Genomic DNA, 20,816 nt, shown 5'->3' on the forward strand with positions numbered 1-20,816 from the left:
GAGAATACACAGAAGAGAGAGGAAAAGAGGGGGAGGAACAAAGAAAAGGGGAGAGAAAGAATAAGAGAAAGAACAAGAAAGATAGCTAGAGAGAGGGATGGGGAAAAAAAAAACAAGAAATGATGATAGAGAGAGATAAAAGGGAAAGAAAGGACAACAAAGAGAAAGAGTGGTAAATCCTAAAATGTACCATAAAAGGTTTAAATACTGTGCGAGTGGAAGGAGCTCAGGGAGCGCTAAATGTCCGTTGGTTAGGGGCGCAAATTACTTGTCTTGCCTTGGGTGTTGAGAACCCACGCTACGAAAATAATTTTACTGTTAGAGGTCCCCACAACTTGGGGAATTTTATCAAGGGGTCACAGCACTAGAGAGGTTGAGAACCACTGACCTAGATGGAGGCGCCCTCCTGTGTTTGTTTTTTTATAGGTGCTATATAAATACCTGTATTACATAAATAAAACTGAATGCTACTGCAGTGATAATGAATGTTTAGTAAAATCAGTACGACCAAGGTTTGACCAAGCACGGGCGCATTTCTGCATGTCTTTCACATTATGTTTAGGACAGCGGGCTGCCCAACAAGCAAGAAACATGGAAAAGAAGTCCCAGCATTGTGCTGCGGTTTGGCGACACATGTCTGCTAAAGGGCAGCGCGTTTCTCTGCGTGTTGGAATGAACCTGTCTGGACTAACCCCTGGATAAACATAAAGACTAGTAAGGAGGAGAGACAAATAAACAAAAAAAAACTCCACCAAAATACTGTGCTACCTTCCCAAACAGAATCAGTAGGAATTTGGATCAGTAGACTGGGGTAGGTTAGGCCAGAATGTAGGGGGTTAATCATTCCAGGGATTATTTAGTGTCTCCAATGGATGATTAGGGGTCCCCCTCTAACATAGTTTTATTATAATAGTTTTAGTTAAATATTTATTATGTTTTGATCCTGCCAGAGGATCTCTTATTTTTCTCTTCCTTTAACATGGTGCCAGTGCTGTTCATTCTGCAGGGAAATTGGGCAGTCTTAGATGGACATATTTTAAATGGACTTAGGATTTGTTCATTCTAGTGTGGTGTCTGGCATTTTTCCAGGGCACAAAGTAAACTAATCTCAAACATAAACAGAATGCACTTGAAAGCTGGATACTTTTGCCTATCAACACAAGCTCTTTGACAAAGGTCCTAGGAAGATGGTAGTAGCTGCGTTCATACCATACCTGGTTGTTCCTTGTACAGAGGATTTGAATCAGCACAGACTCCTTTGTTCCAGCCCCCTTCATTGCTTTTCTCAGCTCTCTAGCGTCAAACTCACAAGGCCGGTCCAGCAGTGCCAGGACGGTCTTCTCAAAGTTTCCACTCAATTCACTCTTCAACACACTTTCTAATTCCTAGAAAATCAAGAATTATTTCAAACAAAATCTACAGGTAATATCTAAGGTATTCCGTGAGTTGCTAAATTTTTACAATCATTCAAATATGAAGATTTATCCTCTAGAGCAGGGGTCTCCAAACTTTTCAAACAAACGGCCAGCTTATTGTCCTTCACACTTTAGGAGGGCTGGATTATGGCCTGAGGGGGTAGAAAATGTCCCAGGCCTGGCATCAGTGAGAATAAATATGGCCTCAGGGTTGGTGGTCAATAGGAGGAGGAGTAGTGCCCCTATTAGCAGGAGGAATAGTATCCCATCATAGATATCGGTGGAAGAAATAGTGCCTCATATCAGTGGGAGGAATAGTGCCCCAAGGGCCAGATAAAGGCTAGCAAAGGGCCACATCTGGCCCTCGGGCTGCAGTTTGGAGACATCTGCTCTAGAGCAACCATTCTCCACCAGGCTTTTCCCCGAGGTCACTATGGGTTCCTTGAACAGTGGCAGATTGACCTCCCATCTAATGGTGCCTGCATAGTTATGGGGCCACTGTAATTTTCCAGAACAAATGACACCAATGATTTTATTGTCTGTAAGGGGGGGCATTCTTTCCTCTGACCACCAATGAAATTATGCTTTTTCCAATGACCACCATTTTAAGGCTTATTATTCCTCACATTAAGCCTTGCTTCCGATGTCACCTAAATGGGATGTAAAGGAAAATCAACCTGACAGGTACATAACAATATAAAAAGGTTTTAATATTTCCACATTCTATTGAAAGACCACTTTAAAACACAAATCCATCAAGCTTCTTAAAACCAGAATTCATTTTTGTAATATTGATTATAAAGTGTTTTGTAAACTTGATCTTTCTACTCCCATAGAAAAATCTAAGGGAGTAGAAAGGCTCCTGGGATTTCTCCTCTTTTTCTTTTTCTTATTCCCATTCTATCTTCTCTTCGTCTCTTCTCTTTTCTCCTTTTTTATCTCTTTATCTCCTCCTCTTGATTGTCTACTGTGCATACTGGCTCTTTTTGCATGTACTCTTGTGGCCTGTGTTATGTCTTCGGATGGGATTGCGGATCATGCCCTTCTTTGTTGACCATGCTGCGCAATCCAGAGTTCCCCTCCATCAGCAGGTCCTTCCTCATATGTATACTGTGTATATTATTGTTGCTTGTATATGTTGGGCTATTTACAAAATCTCTCTACCCAACCTGTGTCTTGTTAAATTTTGTTGTGTATGTACTGGGGCTTTTTTTCAACAGGAACGCGGGGAAACGCAGTTCCGGCACCACCAGCACTGAATGTATGTAATAGCAAGGGGTATGCTGGGGGGTCTATTGATGCAGGCTTTTGGGGGATCTATTGTCACTGGTGGGGATCTGTTTTGTGTGAGGGTCTATTGTTGCTGTGTGGGGGGGTCTATTGTTGCTGTATTAAGGGTCAATTGTTGCTGTGTGTGGGGTCTATTGTTGCAGGGGTGGGGTCTATTGGTGTGTGGAGTCTATTGTTGTGTGGGGTCTATTGTTGCTGGAGTGGGATCTATTGTTACTGCAAGGTATCTATTGTTGCTCTGGTGGAGTCAATTGTTGCTGAGGGAGTCTATTGTTGTGTGGGAGATCTATTTTACTGCTTGTATTGTTATCATTAACAAATTCCATACAAATTATTTAGCACCACAAAATGATATTTGGTTCTGTATTTTCTAAAAGGGGTGGTACTGGGAGGTGGGTAGGGGGTGCAACCAAGGGATGTTGTTCAGAGGCGGGTAGGGGGCGGAGACAAGGGATTATTCAGAAGGGGGGGAGTTCCTGTACCTATAAGCCCTGGTATGTACTATATGTACATTTCCATGCTGTTTTCTTAATATATGCTGTAACTTTGTATTCTCACTAAACGTTAATAAAATCTATTGTAAAGAAAAAAAAAGATTTTCTTTGTATAATTTGTAGTTATGTGGGATTATGGGGTTATATGGCAGCCGTATTTGCTCATTGCATTTGTAAGTGTTGGTTTCCTTATCACACTTGTACACACAGGGTGACAGATAACACTGAGAGCTCCATTTAATGGCCAATCTGCAAATCTCTACATTAAAGTTTCGGACTTTCTGCCAACAAAACCGTGGATTTTTGTTCAAAGGATGTTGGCTCAAACTTGTACTGCATACACACGGTCACACACATGTTGGCCAACAATTACGAATGTGGGAACGTGGTGACATACAAGACGTACGACGAGCCAAGAAAAAGGAAGTTCAATAGCCAGTGCGGCTCCTTCTGCTTGATTCCGAGCATACATGAACTTTTGTGCATCGGACTTGTGTACACACGATCGAAAATTCCCACAACAAAGTTTTGTTGGCGGAAAAATTTGAGAACCTGCTAGACAACATTTGTTGGCGGAAAGTCCGACAACAATTGTTCGATGGAGCATGCACATGGTCGGATTTTCAGCCAACAAGCTCACATTCAACATTTGTTGTCGGAAAATCCGATTGTGTGTACGGGGCATAAGTCTGATTATTTACAGCACTTCTGGGCCTGTGGTTTGAATGAATTGAAGCCACACCCAGCCAGGCAACTAGAATTTTCAATAAGGGCAGCAATTACAGTCTCCATACTTTTCTTATGACAGAGTCACTTGAAGGGCTCATTCACAACAGAACACATTATAACATGTGTAATGACACGCATTATAACGCGTGGTAATGCACTATTGATGTGCGTTGTCATTTAAAGGTCATTGCACCCCAATGTTTATCTACAGTGCACTGCGATGCACCTGCCTTTTTGCACACCACAACACACAGATGCATTTGCTATAAATGCTATAAAGAAAATGATGCAGGGCCATTTTTTTCATGTTTTCAAGTGTGTTAGGAGCTCATTCAAAATGGGCTATGTAAGACAACAAGCCTAAACACACTGCAGTACACTGCATTATGGTCTGAATAGACCCCAGAGATAATGACAAAAATATAAAATGGAAAAGGTTGTAAAAATGTGTCATATTAAATTAAGGTAAATGCTGAAACATTCCTTCTCCTTTAGTGAATTCCCAGAGTGCTGTAGCAGTCCATTATTGTGAAAAGTGGGGCTGTAAATTGACCAAACTTTAAAAGTCTTACCCGAATTAATGCTTAACACTTGCTTATCCATTCAGGTCATGTTCAAGTGGTACTCTATTGTACATACATGTATATAATATACTGTTATTGCTAAATAATTGTCTTAACTTGTAATATTGTAGAGGAATTCTTCTGCTGAGCTAGGACTGTTATCCAAAGCTCAGTGGATCTATTACCTCCTCTGTGCAACAAGATCTTCTTTGAGTTATTCCAATAAACGTTAATAGAATATAAATACACTGAGTTGTTTGACTTATTACTTTAAGGCGGTGCAAAGATGTCTGAACCCAGAGTGTCAGGTGGGTTGGAATGTTCACAGGGTCATGGCGGTGCAGATGAGCAGGTGAATCCAAGCAGCCCCCAACGGGGTCATGCTACACATCTTTGAAGATAACTCTGAACAATATCTCCAGTATACTGTAAAAGACAGTTACTCTACCTTTCCATACATTGCCTTGTACTTCTGCTTAACTTCATGTCGCTGTTCCGAGGACCTATTTGCCAGCACTTCAATAATGGCTTTTTCATCAGTTCCTGTGATGGCAGACAAAACATTTTGATTAGTAAATTTTGAGGAAAATAGAGAAAACCTGAGATAAAAAAGTTTGCATTATATGAAAGTCTAAAAGTGTTATTCTTATGTAAAATTAGCCAAGGCCATACAGAAGCTAAGAGGTGTGAAGTGTATTTAGCATTTTGTTTCTAATTGTGGATACAGCAAAGAAAGGTTGGAGCAACTGTTATGATTCTGTTGCTGTTTGTGTCACCACTGAGTAGATTCAAACTCTATGTTTTTTAATGGTGATCCTATGACATGGTTAGGTTGGGAATAACAAAAAAATGACAACCAGTCAACAATCTATAGGGGATCAGCAGGGAGTCAGTAATGCCTCTCTGTTCCTCCAACCTTTTTCAACCATTTTACCCTAAAGAAATCCTTTAAATAATTTGCAGATCTCAGGGAACCCTTGGTAACACCGGTTCATCCAGGGTTAGTGGCTCTTACATTGGTGACCAGAGGGAAGAATGATTCTTACATTGGTGATAGGTGTTAAGAATGCTCCTTATGTTGGTGATCAGTGGGAAGAATGCCCCTTATATTGGTGATTAGTAGCTAGAATGCCCCTTATATTGGTGGTCAGTAGGAAGCTTGCTCCCTACATTGCTAGTCAGTAGGAAGAATGCCTCCTTTACTCTGGTGGTCAGAATGCCACCCTTATAATTAGCTAAAAAGATCAGTGGTGTCATGGCACTTCCTTTGCCAAGCTTTGACCCTGGCACTATGCAGGCACCATCAAATTCGAGGCCAATAAGCACAGAACCGTCTATGAATTCTAGGGGACCCTTAGGAGATCTGGTTAAAAATGGCTGCTCTAACTGATTTTTCTCTCTAAAGCGAGCCACAATCCATGTTAGCGCCGCCCAACTAAACTATATTCAGTTAAGTTGGTTCTTGTACTATGTGTCTTTTGGTAAAGGCTATTGTACAATCAGGTCATATGGTGTGACTGACCTAATCCCCAAGGCTGTGAACAGACAGTGGGGTTTATTTACTAAAGGCAAATCCACTTTGCACTGCAAGTGCACTTGGAAGTAAAGTCACTGTAGATCCGAGGGGGATATGCAAGGAAAATAAAAAACAGCATTTTAGCTTGCACATGATTGGATGATAAAATCAGCAGAGCTTCCACTCATTTCAGATCTACCTTTTATATTTAAAGCGACTACACTTCCAAAGTGCACTTTCAGTGCAAAGTGGATTTACCTTTCATAAATAAACCCGTGTCTTTTACAGTGCTCTCAGTAGGGCTTTTTTTCTTAGAAAATAGATACAGGAACTCAACCACGACCCCCCCCCCCAAAAAAAAACCTCCCCCTACACACACACACACACACTCCAAACCGCATCAAATAGTGGGTGTGGTCAGATTTTACTAACAGTGGGAGGATCTTAAAGGTGCACTAAAAACCAGGAGTGCATTAGGTACCAAGTGCAGAGTTCAGGGGTGGGGGTTGCACACAGAGTGCAACGTTCAGGGGTGCGCTACGTGCAGAGTTCGGGGGTTTGCTATGTACATAGTGTAGAGCGGGGGTCAGCAACCTGTAGATCGTGATCTACCAGTAGATTGTGGACAGGTGACTGGTAGATCCTGGTCTGGGTTTGCTGACCTGCTATTCCAAAGCATGAAACAAAGTGCAATGCAGAGGAACTACTGCATTGTTAGAGTTAGAGCTGTAGTAGGGAGCAAGAGCATAAACCGATGTCTGCTCTGTAGTCCAGGATCCTGTCCCATGCGGAATTCTACCAACTGCACTCTACCTCCTATGCCAGGTAGCTGTCTCCAGAGTGGTGCCAGCAGCAGGAAATAAAACATATTCAGTTTCAGTGTGAAGCAATACACCGGGCATAATAGTATGGGGCTGCTTTTGTGCTGTGGTTTACCCACACCATGGGTGCAGTGTAGTGTACCTGCAGCTTTCGGGTTTGATGCTCTTAGCCATAGACTTCAATTATATCCTGCTGTTTTACCACCCCCAACTTTACGTGTGAACAAGCCCTAAGGTGCCGCTGCTGAATGCAAATAAGGGCTCATTCAAGTGCTGCTCCTCTGAAAAGCGATCCGAGTGTGTGTTGATAGGTGGTGAGGAGGCGATATGTTGCCTTCTCACCACCTGATTTAAACCCATGATTGCCATGCGAAGCACAGGTTTGTGACACGGTAATACTGCAATTAGAGGTTTAAATCAGGTGTGACGAGGCGACACTGTGCCTGGTGATCTTTGACTTCTCCCCTGTTGTGCAGGTAGATCTCCACCTCTTTAAGGTTGCCTACCCCTGGTGTAGAGTTCAGGGGTGCGCTGCATACAGAGTGCAGAGTTCAGCCTTCTTCCACAGCTACTTACCCCTGCATCCCCATCTACATCTCACTTTCACCCCTCTTCAGCTCTGACCTCTGCATGCAACCCCCCCTCCACTACCCCCATCTTCTCCCCCCTCCTTAAAAGCCAGGGCTGGACTGGGACAAAATTTGGCCCTGGACTTCATCACGACCGGCCTACTTTAATTTTGAGTGTCCCCAACAGCGTCCCCCTTACATCAGAGTACCCATCAGAAGCCCCCTTCACATCAGAGTCCCCATCAGAAGCCCCCTTCATATCAGAGTCCCCTTATGCTCCCTCCAGCAAGTGACGGAAGCTGCTCCTCCTGACTGGAGTGAAATCGCGATCACTCACTGTCAGAGAGGAGCGGCTCCAGGACTGCAACTGACCAACCCACTGAGCCATCGGCCCACCGGGAGACTCCCAGTAGTCCCGATGGCCAGTACATGCCTGTTAAAAGCTCCACCATCTTACCCATGTCTTCCTTTTGTTGCCTTTTTAAGTTGAAGCCCTCAGCTGGATCTAGTTGGGAGACAAACTGTCACTTGTAAACACAGAAGCCGGACTTTTGTGTTTACAAGTAATAGTGGTGAGCAGGGAGTAGAGGGCCTGAGCCAGAGGTGGTGGAGTTCTACCAAATTCCAGCTGAGAAAAAAAGCCCTGGCTCTCAGAATTCAGTGCAGAAAGCCAAGAAAGCCATTGGCTACACTTACCCAATCCTTTACAGGCCTTGTAGATTTTTTTAGCATCACGTTCTGCATTAAAATCATGATGGGTCCGAATGGTTGGCTAAAAAAAAAAAAAATAGGAATTAATATAACATGTTGTGACATGTTAGCTGTTTTAAAAATCTAAAAAAAAGGGACGAGAAAAACTGACAGTTTTATTTTCCTCAAAATGTGTTGAAACATCTGAAAATTTTAGCGAAATTGGCAAAATGGGTCAATGGACAGACGATATTAAACTTGACCTGAGCTCAAAGTGATTGTAAAAGTAAATGTAAAAAAATAAATAAATAAGAAACATGTCTATACTTACCTGCCTGTGCAATGGAATTGCACAGAGTGGCTGCAAAGCTCCTCTTTTCGGGTCCCCCGTCGGGGCTCCTAGCCCCTCCCTTCTGTCCAGTGCCCCCAATGGGAAGCTGCTTCCCATGGGGGCACTCATGTGTGTTTGCACCTGAGCCCCGCTGCTGCATCGGTGGTGCCGATGTGTCTGGCTCTTTCCTGCCACAGTATACAATAATGCATGTGTTACCTAATGAGTGCGGCCTCATATGTCCTACCCCCCTGTGGGGTACACAGGAACTCACAAACCAAATTATGCAGATAAGTTGACTGCCTTACAAACTGCATTTGGACTAGAGGCTGTAAACTTCATAAGACAAAAGGAAACAAAAAATCCAATATTTCTGACCTCCGTTACAGTGATCATCTAAGGCATTGTGGCTCTGACTTCTAGTCTAAACAGTTTTGGAGTGAGTGATGTCACTATTGTGCTCCTCACCATAGCACCCAACTGTCCCTGATTTCGAGGGACTGTCCCTGATTTGGAACAAAGTGCCTCTGTCCCTCTTTTCTCCTCATTTGTCCCTCATTTTAGTTGTATATAAAATGCACTTTTTTATCTTTCAAAAACTGTTTCCCAGTGCTAAACCTTTCATTCAATTTCTAAATTGCTGCATTTGTAAATTTCAAAACCAATATAAAGGAATTGTAGTGGCAAAAAAAAAGCACTTGTGGGTTTAACTAATCATTTTTTTGTATAATTCTCCTTTAAGGGGGCGTGGCAAGGGTGTGTCTTATTCCTACATACTTTTGCTAATAGGTGTCCCTCATTCCCATCTCAGAAAGTTGGGAGGACCTTACTGTTCTCCATGCTGGAGAGGGATGTGTAACTGAGGGCCTACGTTGCAAAGATCTTCCTGATTCTGTTCGCTTCAATCTGTGGATGTGCGGTTCCTCCACCTCTCCTGCTGCTTCTTGATTATTCCCTCATTAGTAATCAGATTGGGGAGGCTCTGACATGTTGTACCCAAGGACCTGTAGTGCAAGAATCTCCATAATTTTTCTCCATAGGTTTTCCAAGGTTAGAAAAGTTCTTGAGCACTGGACTCTAGCAGAGGCAAATACACCAGTGCCCATTATTGTTGCATACTGCCAACACTAAGTTGCCATCGTGACCACTGCCTGCAGGTTGCTGAACTGATTTAACCATTTGCTTTCTGCTAGGCAGAATATTTTCCATGTGGCTGCATCCACTTCGGCCTAGGTCAATAAAAGAAGGCACTTTTGCTGTGTAAGTCCAAACTTATACCTTACAGTGAACTGTGTCAACAGCCTCATCTCTTAAAGAGGAAGCAAACCCTGATGGGTTTTACATCCTCTTTATTCCCCTGCAAAGTAAAAGCATAATGGGCTAGTATGGATTGCATACTAGCCTATTATGTGCATTTTAACTGCAAAAGGAAGCCCGCGATGTCCACAATGTCCCTGCTCGTGGAAGCATCCATCTTCACCCTCTTCCTTCCTGGGCAGCAAACTCCGGCTCTATGACTGACCAGTGTCGCGTGACATCACCCCTACGCATGCACGTGGGAGCCGACGGTCACGGCACGGACCCTATAGAAACGGCACGATCGTGCCCTTTCTAAAGTGCGCATGCGCCGATGATGTCGGCGCAAGCATATATGGTAAATATCTCCTAAACCGTGCAGGTTTAGGAGATATTTCCAATATCTACAGGTAAGCAGGGCCGTCTTTAATATCGTTTGGACCCTGGGCAAAAGTTTTCTTGGGCCCCCCCCCCCTCCCCATGCACTTTCACTTTCAACCTGCTCTGAGACATACAATAAATAGCAGCTAGACTTAAAATCAGTTACTGTATCAGATCAGGCAGAAATTGCGATTGGTTGGCAGCGGTTACAGCATATCATTACTGCTTACTGACTGGTTGCTAGAGGTTACAGCACACATTACGGCTCACTGATTAGTTGCTAGAGGTTACAGCAAATGATTTCTGCTTGTTAGTTGGTTGCTAGAGATTACTGTACAGTAATACTGCTCACTGATTGGTTGCTAGAGGTTACAGCACATCATCTCCTCACTGCAGGGGAGCATCATATACATATCAATGCCGCCGGCCACAGCTATTTCTTTCGTAATGACTTGTCGTAATGATTGCCGGTCATTTACATGTAAACCCAGGGTCTGCAGGTAAGTTATCTGTACATAACAATAGGGCAGAGCTGGGCAGCATTAGTACCAGCACTTCACATTGAGATATCGGGACACAGCACGGGCTAAAACTTCAAGGGACAAGGGAATTTAAACTGGGATAGTTGGCAAGTATGAGGCAGCTGCTTTGGGCCCCACAACAATGACAGGGCCCAGGGCAGCTGCCCCTTTTGCCCTGCCTTAAAGACAGCCCTGCAGGTAAGCCTTATTATAATATATATAAAAAGTGAAAACAGGCCTACATCCACTACCTCGGCGCTTATGGAACCTTCAACTTTAAAACATATAAATATTTACAAAAGATAGCAGCTGCTTAAATTCGTAAACTGTGGGGGGGCGTGTCCAAGATGGCGCTGGGAGCAGACGTGTGTTAGCTGAGCTCCCGTCTCCGGCTATCAATCCTACAGCTATCCTAGTGTGAAGGATCGCAGAATTGGACCTTATCGCTCCTGGAGGCTCTGGTGTGTGGACTGGGCGATGCCCGCGGGGAGGAAATCGAGCCAGCACAGGTATACTAACACCCCGGTGAAGACCCGCTCTGCCCCGAGATCCGCCGCACACGAGGCGTCCAAGATGGCGTCGCCGTCGGCCTCCTCTCCTGACGGAGCTATACAGGCGGGCTCTGCGGCTTTTGATGCCCTAATGCTGGCCATAACTACTTGCCAGGCAACCTTAACCACCAAAATTGACCATGTACAGACGGAGACTGCCCTCATCCGCAGGGACATGGACAAATTCAGGGACCGGGTGGCCGAGGCGGAAAGACGGGTATCAGATGTGGAGGATACTCAGAGGGAGCATCATGCGGACATTCAGGCCCTGAAACTGAAAGTCAAATACCTCGAAAATAGAGCTGAAGACGCGGAGAACCGCAATCGGAGGAGCAACCTGAGGATCCTTGGCCTTCCTGAGGGGGCTGAAGGGGCTGATCCGGTCGCATTCCTGGAAGATCTCCTGCCTAAGCTGCTCCCCAAGGCCACCTTTTCTCCTCACTTCTCTATAGAGAGAGCCCATAGGATGCCAGCGTCTAGGGGACCTCCGGGAGCCCCACCGCGCACCTTTATATTCAAGCTCCTGCATTACAGAGATCGGGACACGATCCTCCGCGCAGCCAGGGTGCAAGGAGACTTAAAGGTGGGTGATGCAACCCTGCTTATATTCCCGGACTATTCAGTGGAGACCCAACGCCGCCGCAAATCCTTTGACCAAGTTAGAGCCATGCTGAGACAAAAGGGCGTGAAGTACAGCATGCTCTTCCCTGCTAAGCTACGGGTACAGGATGGAGAGAGGGTACAATTTTTCACATCGCCCAGGGATGCTGCAGTGTGGGCTGAGACTCTTCGCCCCTAAATCCCGCTCACTCTGCTCTGTTCATGTGCTGCCCCTCTGATTTAATCCTGGGCTGGGCCCCCCCCCCTCCACACATGTGCCTGATGGAATGCGTGACTGATCCCCCTTTTTGTGATTTTTTCATACAGGTGCATGTGCATCATATAAAGTCCGAGAGGACCAAACTTAATGCAGCAACTCCCCAGGGAGATTAACTTGGCCTCCCAGGGTTCACCTTGTCTCATCGTACTACTCGGGAGAGGCCATGTCATGGTGATCCTGGAACTTGTTAACTGATCCGGTCTTGGTTTGCCCATGTGATCTCCCTTGCCGGGGATGGCTCCCAGGACGTGCCCCCCTCCCCTCTCTTGTCTTTCCTCTTCCAAGGAGGGGACTCTCCTTCATCGATGTCTTGGGGGGGGTGGGGGCGGAGGGGTCATGGACCCTGTCTTTGGACTTCCCGGTCCGGGACTTCCTATGCAGGGCACCTCCTGTTGGGAATGGGGGGGCATGATGTGGACCCAAGCTGTAATTCGATACTGACTGGGGCAGGCATATGATATGTAACTGTTGAAAGTTTAAGTAAGCGCCCCCGGGGACCCGGGTGATTCACACTAAACTATCCGTGCCGGATAACAAGAAGCTGATTTGCCGGTGACAGGCTGAGCGCCGTTTGCACACTGCCCTCATGATGGCTCTAAGCCTTCTCCTTTTTTGTTGGATGGGAATGAGGCCCCTCTTGCCATGTTGGGGGGAGGGGCGGGGTGGGGGGGGGATGTTTGGTTTAAATGGCCTGCAGTTGCAGACCCACTTGTGTTGTTTTGTTGTTTTCTTTGTTTTTATAAGTTTTTTGCTTTTGACAGTGCTACAGGCAGATTACCTACAAATCATTCCATGCTGCTTAGGATCCTGGTTTAGCCCACCTGGGCCCAGACCTTTGGCCAAGGAGCTGATACCTCCCATTAATCCTAATACAATTCTCTACAACATAGATGACCTCCCTTAGACTGCTCTCCTGGAACACACGGGGCCTGAACTCTCCAGTAAAGCGCTCACTGGTCTTTCAGTTTGTTAAGACCTATCAACCCCATGTGTGTGTGTTCCAGGAGACACATTTGGTGGGGAAAAGGACTTTTAGTCTTAAAAAACCGTGGGTGGGGTATCATTATCATGCGACATACTCCTCCTTTTCAAGAGGAGTAAGCATTTTAATTCTCAAGACACTCCCTTTCAAGCTCCTTGGCCTCGCTCTGGACCCGGGGGGTAGATATGTGGTGTTGCATGCCTTGCTCTACAATGTTCCATGGGTTATTGTGGGCCTATATCTCCCGCCCCCGGCCTCCCTCCAAATACTGAATCAAATAACTGCGAAAATAGCGGAATTTGCCACAGAAAACGTAGTAATCTTGGGAGACTTTAATCTGGTGCCGGATGCGGGTCTGGACAGACTGACCCCCACTGGTGCGACCTCGCAGGGGCTCGCAGAGTGGGCGGCCACCTACGGTATGTTTGACTTATGGAGGTGGAAGCACCCACATGAAAAGGCGTATACCTGTCACTCTGCGTCGCACAGAACCTTCTCGAGAATTGACTTAGTTTACGCGGGGGGTTCTGTCCTGCCTAGAGTTCGTGAAATTAAAATCCTTCCCCGGGGAATCTCGGACCACGCCCCGCTTCTCCTAGATCTAGATGCCTCGGTGGCCCCATCTGACAGACTCTGGCGCCTGTCGAGGTATTGGATCTCGGATGTGGAGGTGGAGCCGATGTATAGACAGCAGTTGGAGACATACTGGATAGAGAACGAGGGGTCTGCTTCGGCGGCCTCGGTCTGGGATGCTTTTAAGGCGTTCACCAGGGGACAGTTCCAGACCATCATTTCAGGGGTTCGCAGGGACAGGAGAAAGGAACTTACACGCCTGGAAGAGGAGGCAGGAAGGCAGGAGGCTCTCTACGTTGGCTCCCCTGACCCACAGACATATGTGAGACTGCAGGAGCTTCTGAGAGAGACCCTCATGGTGCGAACGTCGCTAACCCAAAAGAGACTTTTACACCAAAAACAGAGGATATTTGAGCAGGGAGAGAGGACGGGTCGCCTCCTGGCGTGGCTCTCTAGAGAGCACTCGGGGGGAATGTCAATAGGACAGATATGTGATGATGGGGGAGCTATGCTCTCCTCCCCAGAGGACATTAACAAGGAATTTGCCTCCTACTATAAGAACTTATACCGCTCCAGGGTGGATTACCACCCTGCGGAGCTGACCGCTTACTTGGACAATATTGATATACCAACTCTTACCTCTACCTATGCTAATAAACTAGACGCCCCCATTAGTGTCGAGGAAATTCTAAAAGCATTAAAAATGATGCAGACGGGCAAAACCCCTGGCCCGGACGGCATTCCAGTCGAACTTTATAAAATGTATGCAGAACAGTTGGCCCCCAAAATCCAATCCCTACTGTCAAAATCCATGGCCGCGGAATCTATTCCTGACTCTATGTATGAGGCGGTGATTGTCGTCATTCCCAAGGCAGGAAAGGACCCGACCTTATGTTCATCCTACCGCCCCATCTCTCTACTTAATGTAGATACTAAGATCCTTTCAAAGGTCCTTGCCAACAGACTAAATATGGTGATTACGGCCCTAATTCATCCAGACCAGACAGGCTTTATGCCGGGCAGGGGAACAGACATAAACATTCGTAGACTGCACACGCATATAGCTCTGGCGGAGTCGAGGGGTTCGGGAGTGGTGGCCTCGCTCGACGCGGAGAAAGCGTTTGACTCCGTCGAGTGGGGCTACCTATGGGCGGTGCTCTCTAGGTTTGGCTTTGGGCCTAAATTCCTGACATGGCTCCGACTGCTGTACGCCAGGCCCAGGGCCCGTATCCGCACAAATGGCACCCTCTCGGAGGGATTCTCCCTGGGGAGGGGCACGAGGCAGGGGTGCCCGCTCTCCCCGGCCCTCTTTGCTATGGCACTCGAACCGCTAGCCATCCTACTTAGAGCAGATGACATGGTCAGGGGGATACAGGTGGGAGCTGTCACCGAGAAAATCTCGCTGTATGCGGATGACTCCCTCCTGTATCTAGCGGATGCCTCGAACTCCCTGAGGGCAGCTCTGGCCCTTTTCGACACATTCGGTCGGTTTTCAGGCATCCGCATTAACTGGAACAAATCGGTGCTTTTTCCCCTTAGCAGTTCCCTGCCACCTATAGACACAAATACTCCACTGAAGTGGGTGAGAGAATTCACATACCTGGGAGTACGGGTGGGGGGTGAGTTAAAGGAGTACCTGGACAGAAATGTTTATCCATTACTGCCTCAACTGCAACAAAAATGCTCCGCTTGGAGATCTCTCCCTCTGTCCCCAGTGGGTAGGGGGAACCTATTGAAAATGATCTATCTACCAAAATTTCTATATTACTTTAGGCAAACCCCAGTTTTAATACCTAAATCCTTTTTCCGCAGGCTGGAGAGTGCTGTGACTGCTTTCATCTGGGCTGGGAGAGCGCCAAGGGTTGCTAAGGCTATATTGTATCTTCCTCTTTCGGGGGGTGGATTAGCTCTGCCAAATTTTTTAATTTATTACTGGGCGGCTGTCCTGGTAACGGTGAGGTGGTGGTTCTCGCAGCCCCGCCAAAATCCGGCTGTCACATTGGAGGCGGCGGTTGTGGGCTCTTATGCGGCACTCTCCAACCTCCCGTACAGAGGAATGAAGGCCACTCCTGCAGTTACAGGCCCCATGAAGACCACCATTCAGGTATGGAGGTCCGCTAGGGCAGCTCTATTACAACCAGCCACTGTGTCCCCACATACCCCACTGTGGGCCAATCCTATGCTCCCGCACCTCTTCACTGTCCCAGACCCGGCAATATGGGCAAGGCGGGGCATCACCAAACTAAAACAGGTGATGTCACGGGGGAGAGTTCTGTCATTCAGAGAGATGCAACAGGCCCATAATCTACCAAGCTCCTTCCTTTTCAGATATATGCAGTTGCAGCACGCCCTCAGGGCCCAGTTTCCTGATCGGGTGACTCTAGAGCCAGATTCAATCGAGCGTCTCTTGATCTCCGGGATGCTGGAGAAACCCCTGTCTTCTCTTTACTTGTATTTAACAGTGGCCCACGATGTTAAAACCGACAGAACCAGAATCAAATGGCAGACAGATATTCCCTCGCTGGGGGAGGAGGAATGGGAAGAGTGCCTGTCCACGTTTATCCCGTCCATGATTGCAGCCAAAGATAGATTTATTCAACTAAAATTTATCCATAGAGCCTACTATACGCCTCAGCGACTAGCACAAATATACCCTGAAAAGTCCCCCACCTGTACTAGATGTGAACTAGAAGTGGGAACGTTCTTCCACATGGTCTGGTCCTGTCCCAAGCTCCGCCCATATTGGAGCGCGGTGGCAAACAAGCTGGGGGTGGTCTGTGGAGCTGAGGTACCTGAGGACCCATCGGTCCTATTACTCAGTCATTTGGAGGACATAGAGGGTGACCGATATATTAAACAATGCCTAACATACTCCATATTCTACGCCAGGAGAGAAATTCTCCTTAATTGGAAGAACAAAGAGGCCCCTACTAAAGGGGCATGGGAAGCGGCGGTAAACAATGCACTGCCGCTATACCGCTTAACCTATGAGAGCAGGAATTGTCCTCAGAAATTCGACAGGGTGTGGTCGAGCTGGATGGGTGCTGGTGGTTGACCCCAGGGTTGGGGGGGACCACGGGCGCCTATGTCTTTTTCCCCCTTCCCCCCCTCCTCCCTAGTTCGGGAGGTGGTGGGGATGAGCGATCAATAGCACATTGATGGTACATGTACAGATTTTCTTAAACTATCCCATCAAGGAACAGTTATATGACGATAACACATCTCTCATCCTGTACAGGCTTGGGCCCCCCGGTTGCTTCTTTGATTAAGCTTATGCTTATTATATTAGCAGAAGGAATGGAGGAGTTTATGTTTTACACATGTACTGCTATAAGTTTGTAGTCTGTTGATTCATGTCGGATCCTCATCAAATGCTGACATTGTTTGTACTGTCTTAAATGTTTAATAAAATAAAAAACTTTACTGTTAAAAAAAAAAATTCGTAAACTGTATAAATAAAAAATAGTAAATGTCCACAGGCACCTCAATAGGTACCTATATATACACCATAGCAGCGCTACTGTCATTAATTGTTATGACCAGCTTTCATACGTAATTCACATATGAGAAAAGATGTATAACAGAGGGTGATAGCCAGTCCAAAAGACACAGGTGGTGGTATAAATGTGAACTTTGTTGAAGTGCACCTCACATCAGACAGAGATCCTCAAACCGTGCGTCACACTCCCCCCCAGGGGTTCACACTCACCAGAAAAAAAAAATTCCAACTCTTGATGTTTTTAACTCTCTGGTGAGTGTGAACCCCTAAGGGGAGTGTGACACACGGTTTGGGGATCTCTGGTGTGAGGTGCACTTAAACAAATTCCACATTTATACCACCACCTGTGTCTTTTGGACTGGCTATCACCCTCTGTTATACATCTTTTCTCATATGTGAATACGGTATGAAAGCTGGTCATAACAATTAATGACAATAGCGCTGCTATGGTGTATATATAGGTACCTATTGAGGTGCCTGTGGACATTTACTATTTTTTACTTATAAAGCCTTAGGTTTACAACCACTTTAAGGTGACCTGTACCAACAACTTAACTATCCTGTTCATTCCACATCCTAAAGGGACAGCATCTTACATTGCACGCCAACACAAGGGACCCAACTAAGCCAGTAGAAGAACCAATTTTCAGACTGCGTCATAATCATTGTTTATCCTGCTAGCCATACTGGTTTGCAGGCAGTCAAACTAATTTATCAGGCTTAAACCTAGACTCTCCTGACTGAGAGCCTACAATTGAGCTAGCCAGTTAGTTTTCTTGTTTATCCTTACATGTCTCACTTGAGGAGTGATCTACCAGTTGGAAGACTATTGTTTATACCCTCAGTCCTGCAGGACATAGGTGGCCACACTTTAGGGTACTTGTCTGTACCGTATTGATTCACTGTGCCTATTGTTGTTTGAACTGCTGTATTGCTTTACTGTTTTATTACTTCCAAAACAACCTGTGTATTTCCTTTTGTCACAGTTGGTGTGACCCTTTCTTGTGTAGCTGTCGTGTGATTTTGCGGTCAAGGTATTTTGGTAGTGTCAGTCAGGGTGCCTTTCACATTGCCGCGACCTGAAAGTCACGCAATTTTGCCGCAATTTTACCGTGATTTTGCGGGCGTGATTTTGCCGCAATTTCAGTGAATGCCTGTGTAAACTTGAAGTCTATGGACTTCAAATCGCATCAAAGTCAGACCAAAGTAGTACAGGGACTACTTTGAAGTTGTTGCGACTTGAAGTCATCCAGATATGAATGGTACGCATTGGAAATAATTTGTTATGACTTGTCATGCGACTTTGCTATCCCAGGTCACAGGACAAGTCGCACAAGTGTGAAAGGGGCCTTAGGGCTGAGGAAAGAGCAGAGGACTCAAATCTATTAGCGGCTACTTCAGGGGCTAACGCTACAACTGCAAGCAATTGCATTGATTCTGGGGTTGAAGTTCCACCCACCTTCTTATTGGACCTATTTGACTACTTTAACATAACTGCTTTTTTGGTTTGGGATAACTAACAGCAGGGGCGGACTGACCATTGAGTCACTCGGGCACTGCCCGAGGGCCCTGGGCCACTAGGGGGCCCCATTAGGGTTGCCAGCCTCAGTAAAACCAGGGACAGTATGTATAAATCTGTGTTCTTTTTACATCTGTCTGTGTATACTGTGTGTACATGTATGTGTATACTGTGTGATTGTATACTGTGTGTGTGTATACTGTGTGGCCCCATAATCTCTAATTGCCTGGGGGCCCCATGAGTTATCAGTCCGCCCCTGACTAACAGCCAAGTCATACTATGCTGTCCAACCAACGGAACACATTACAGAGCCATTTAAACTTTTCCTGCTTTCCACTTGAAAAATACAACCTGTAGAGAGTGATACACCTCAGTGGCAGCTTGACGTAGTTATCGCAGGCTACAAAGTTAACATAGAACTCAGTGTTTATGGAATAATGAACATAATGGGCTAATCTTATGCAAACATGAGTAATAAATCAACATTGAGGTCTGGTCTCTCTGTGGGGTCAGTAGCATACTTCTCTACCATTTATCTCATCCGACACAATATGGATATCATTAATAGATAACTAGTATAATCCTTGCTGGCGGCTGGTGGCTGTGCTTATTGGCAGAAACAATACTAGTTACTGACCCATCTGGATTGCAAGCTTTGAAATAACTTGTTTTTTTTTTTTTTTTTTTTTTACAGATAATAGTGGACAAGTGGCTAAATTGATCTCAATCAGAAGACGGGGGGAAAAAAAGGGAAAATTATTACATTGGTGAAAACTGTATTGTTATACAAAAGTAAAGTTATATTTGATTTTGTCCAGCAAAAGAGAACTACAGTGCTGCACAGACTTTTCTCTTTTTGTCACTTTGTACATATACAGGCCAAGCTCATGTTCCATCCTTTTGTTCTTTCACTTCTGCGTTAGGCCTCATTCACATCTGCGCGTTGCACTTTTTTTGTGCATTTTTTTTTTTTTATGCAACAGCATAGGGAAGACCATTCAACTGAATGTGGGCTGCCCTAAGTGTGACAATTGTACCAAAGAAGCTCCTGCGCCTTTTTCAGGTGCAGAGCTTGGCGTGTGACAAGGCACGTGTCTGCTAGCTACGTTTAGGGTGCCATTAAGGATTAATGACACTGCAATTGCAATGTGTTTTTATTTGTGTTCTGGCATGTTTTTCTGGAATGGGGCCTAAAACTGCAGCATACAGCAGCTTGCACCAAGTTCTTTTTTTTTTTGTATATTCATTGGAAGCAGGTGAATTAGAAAGGGCTTCAGCTCTTTGAAATTGCATATGGGTTAAAATGCCAGTTTGAATGCAGAATGTGTGCAGCAGTTTTTCTAAAGGCTGCTAAACACAGTGCCGGGACAAGGTAATCTAGAGCCCAGGGTGAACATTCCAAACTGCGTCGTCCCCCCCCCAAGATGTATGCTTATTATATGTCAGAAACACCCCCCCCCAAAAAAAAAGAATTGAACACGAATCTGAATGCTTACCCTCTAAGCATAGATGTCCTCTCCTCCCAGGACAAATCCACCCCTCCCCCATAGAAATCCCCGCACCCCCAGGATGGAACTTTGCATTTCATCCCCCAACCACCCAACGCAAATGCCCCCCCAAATCACCCCTCTTAGCACAAATTTTCTACCCCTTAAATTTTCCCTCCGAGTACACATCCTCTCCCCCCTCCACTCCAAATCCCCCCTCCCAGTACAAATTCCCCCAAATTTCCATTCCTAGCACAAATAATCCTCAATTATCCTTACTAGCAAATTTTTAAAAAAATGCTCCGAATCCCCCCTACTAGCACAAATCCTCTTCTCTTATGCCCCATCCCAACACAAATTCCCCTAAATCACCACTTCCGTCACTTCCACCCAAATTTCCCCTCCTAGAACAATTCTTACCCCCTTCTGCCCCCCCAAATTTCCCCTCCCAACACAAATACCCTCCCCCATATCCTCACGGTGCCCTCCCTACCTCATATGATGCCACAATGCCCAGGGCAGTCACCCCTCCTGCCCACCCTTTGTCCCAGCCCTGGCATTCCTGGTGTTCAGACATAGCTCCCAACTGTCCCTGATTTCGAGGGACTGTCCCTGATTTGGAGCAATGTCCCTCTGTCCCTCATTCCTCCTCATTTGTCCCTAATTTTGGTCTGGTCTATATAGATGTATATAAAATGCACTTTTTATC

At 45.9% G+C, this 20,816-nt stretch overlaps 1 protein-coding gene across 1 annotated transcript in view; it reads right to left on the reverse strand.

Moving 5' to 3' along the window:
• Positions 1–20,816, reverse strand: part of ANXA13 (annexin A13) — a 69,313-nt gene that overhangs the window by 36,470 nt on the left and 12,027 nt on the right. Inside the window, exons 2-4 of the mRNA XM_073632219.1 lie at positions 8,094–8,169; positions 4,940–5,034; positions 1,215–1,385 (exon numbers count right to left, since the gene is read on the reverse strand). Coding sequence (XP_073488320.1) covers positions 1,215–1,385; positions 4,940–5,034; positions 8,094–8,169 — 342 coding nt within the window. The remainder of the gene's footprint in view (positions 1–1,214; positions 1,386–4,939; positions 5,035–8,093; positions 8,170–20,816) is intronic.

This window comes from Aquarana catesbeiana, linkage group LG05 (assembly GCF_042186555.1).
Source record: "Aquarana catesbeiana isolate 2022-GZ linkage group LG05, ASM4218655v1, whole genome shotgun sequence".
NCBI lineage: Eukaryota > Metazoa > Chordata > Amphibia > Anura > Ranidae > Aquarana > Aquarana catesbeiana.